Below are 1,757 nucleotides of genomic sequence, written 5' to 3' on the forward strand. Positions count from 1 at the left end.
ATTTATATTTATTTATGAACGGAGGGAGTACTGGTAGAGTAGAGAAGATGATATCTCTTCTTGTCGCTTGACCGCAGCCTGCGAGGTGAGCAGCAGCAAATGGTTAAATGCATGGCCGGGCGACAAGAGCAAATGGACCAGCCTCTGATACGTCTTGACCAATCATGCACGTACTACACTGCATACTAGTACTAGTAGTGTAGTACTACGTGTGAAAGCTGTCCGCCTGTCCCCATGCTACTGCAATTTAATCTCTTCCAACATGACCACCGGTGTGTGTTGACTTGTGCCAGGCCAAAGGTATGGCGCCAGTGACTCAACATCTTCATATAATTGGCTACGCCATGATTGCTAGTAGAACAAATCATATGACTCCCCAAACTAGCTATCAGCTAGGCCAGTCGTTAGTTTGGGCCCTTCCCATTAGTTCCTACAGGCTCCCAAAAGAGCGCAATCAATGGATGGGATTTGCTAGTTACAAGCATGGCCAAATCAGGGCAATACTAGTATATGAAACCTGACTTTCACTGTATCAGCACCAGCTCTCAGTAGGCAATAAAAAGGCAGCAATGTTTCCCCTCAAAAAAGAAATATTTCAGCACCAGCTCTGAATTTCCGATGATGTAATAACCCTTTTTGATCTTGTCAAGTCCGAGATGCCAAGCCGCCACCAAGGTTAGCACAAACTATAGTAACATTTCTAGAAAACATGTACCTGATCTTGCACAGAAATTAAAACGATAGATGCTTTGTTGCAGGGGCAATAAGCTCGACCGTGAGTACTCATCAGGCCTCCGCAACTACGCCTGCCGGGGCGCTTTCATCTTGATGACTCTCCTCCTTCTCATCATACAGGGGCTTTGGCTCCAGATCTATGAATTCATTCGAGTTGTTGGCCAGGTGTGATATGCTCACCCTCCCATGCTTCCTGATGTAGTCTGCAACGGCCTGCATCTCCTCAATTGATATGTAGATGAACTTTCCACGGTCATCCATCACGCCAGATAATCTATCTGCACAACACCAAAGCGAGCCTATCAGTATCAGTCCAAGCGGGTGCTGCACATTCCAGGTTGAACTTCAACTGATGCGAGTCAACCAGATCCCAGACAAGATGAGAATGAAGCTCATTATTCATTGATCACAAGTTAGAATAATAAGACAACGTACCCATGCCTTCAAGCGTAATAATTCGGTTTATGCAGTCCTGCAAAACAGAAAAAATAAATACTCACAACGCAGCCACACAGGACAACTGTAAAGACTCAAACGAAGGTTATCAGGGTACTGTGGTATAAAACAGGGGGTGTGGGACCGTAGGAGTACATTTACAAAGAGTCCAGGTGAAAAGATAACTATGGCATTACTTTTGCAAAGACATGATTCTAGGTCAAATTCAGGATCACATCCAAAAATTTACTCTGTTGCTCTGAATATCAATCATATATAATTAGCCATCCATGATACCAAATGCTCACAGCTCTAAGCACAGCAGAGTAGATAATTTGATGGATAAAGCATCCCAATGAAACATACTGGGATAGAAAGGGATGGGGTACTTGAGATTTAATATTTTCAAGGAATTAACCCACAACAGTTCTGGTCTGCAAAATCTATTAGCTCTAGATGCTTCTGGTAAGCTGGAGACACTAAGCAAACACCGTGATAAACGTAAGATGTCTACGGGTATACATGGAAAGAGTTCTATACAGTTTCAGTTTCCAGTCTGACATATGGCCGCTTAACAGTCATTTTAA

The 1,757-nt window shown here is 43.4% G+C and overlaps 1 protein-coding gene across 1 annotated transcript in view; it reads right to left on the reverse strand.

Moving 5' to 3' along the window:
* Positions 1 to 484: 484 nt before the first annotated feature.
* Positions 485 to 1,757, reverse strand: part of LOC119354662 (DDRGK domain-containing protein 1-like) — a 4,868-nt gene continuing 3,595 nt past the window's right edge. Inside the window, exons 7-8 of the mRNA XM_037621394.1 lie at positions 1,171 to 1,207; positions 485 to 1,013 (exon numbers count right to left, since the gene is read on the reverse strand). Coding sequence (XP_037477291.1) covers positions 787 to 1,013; positions 1,171 to 1,207 — 264 coding nt within the window. The 3' untranslated portion in view covers positions 485 to 786. The remainder of the gene's footprint in view (positions 1,014 to 1,170; positions 1,208 to 1,757) is intronic.

This window comes from Triticum dicoccoides, chromosome 2A (genome assembly GCF_002162155.2).
Source record: "Triticum dicoccoides isolate Atlit2015 ecotype Zavitan chromosome 2A, WEW_v2.0, whole genome shotgun sequence".
Taxonomy (NCBI): domain Eukaryota; kingdom Viridiplantae; phylum Streptophyta; class Magnoliopsida; order Poales; family Poaceae; genus Triticum; species Triticum dicoccoides.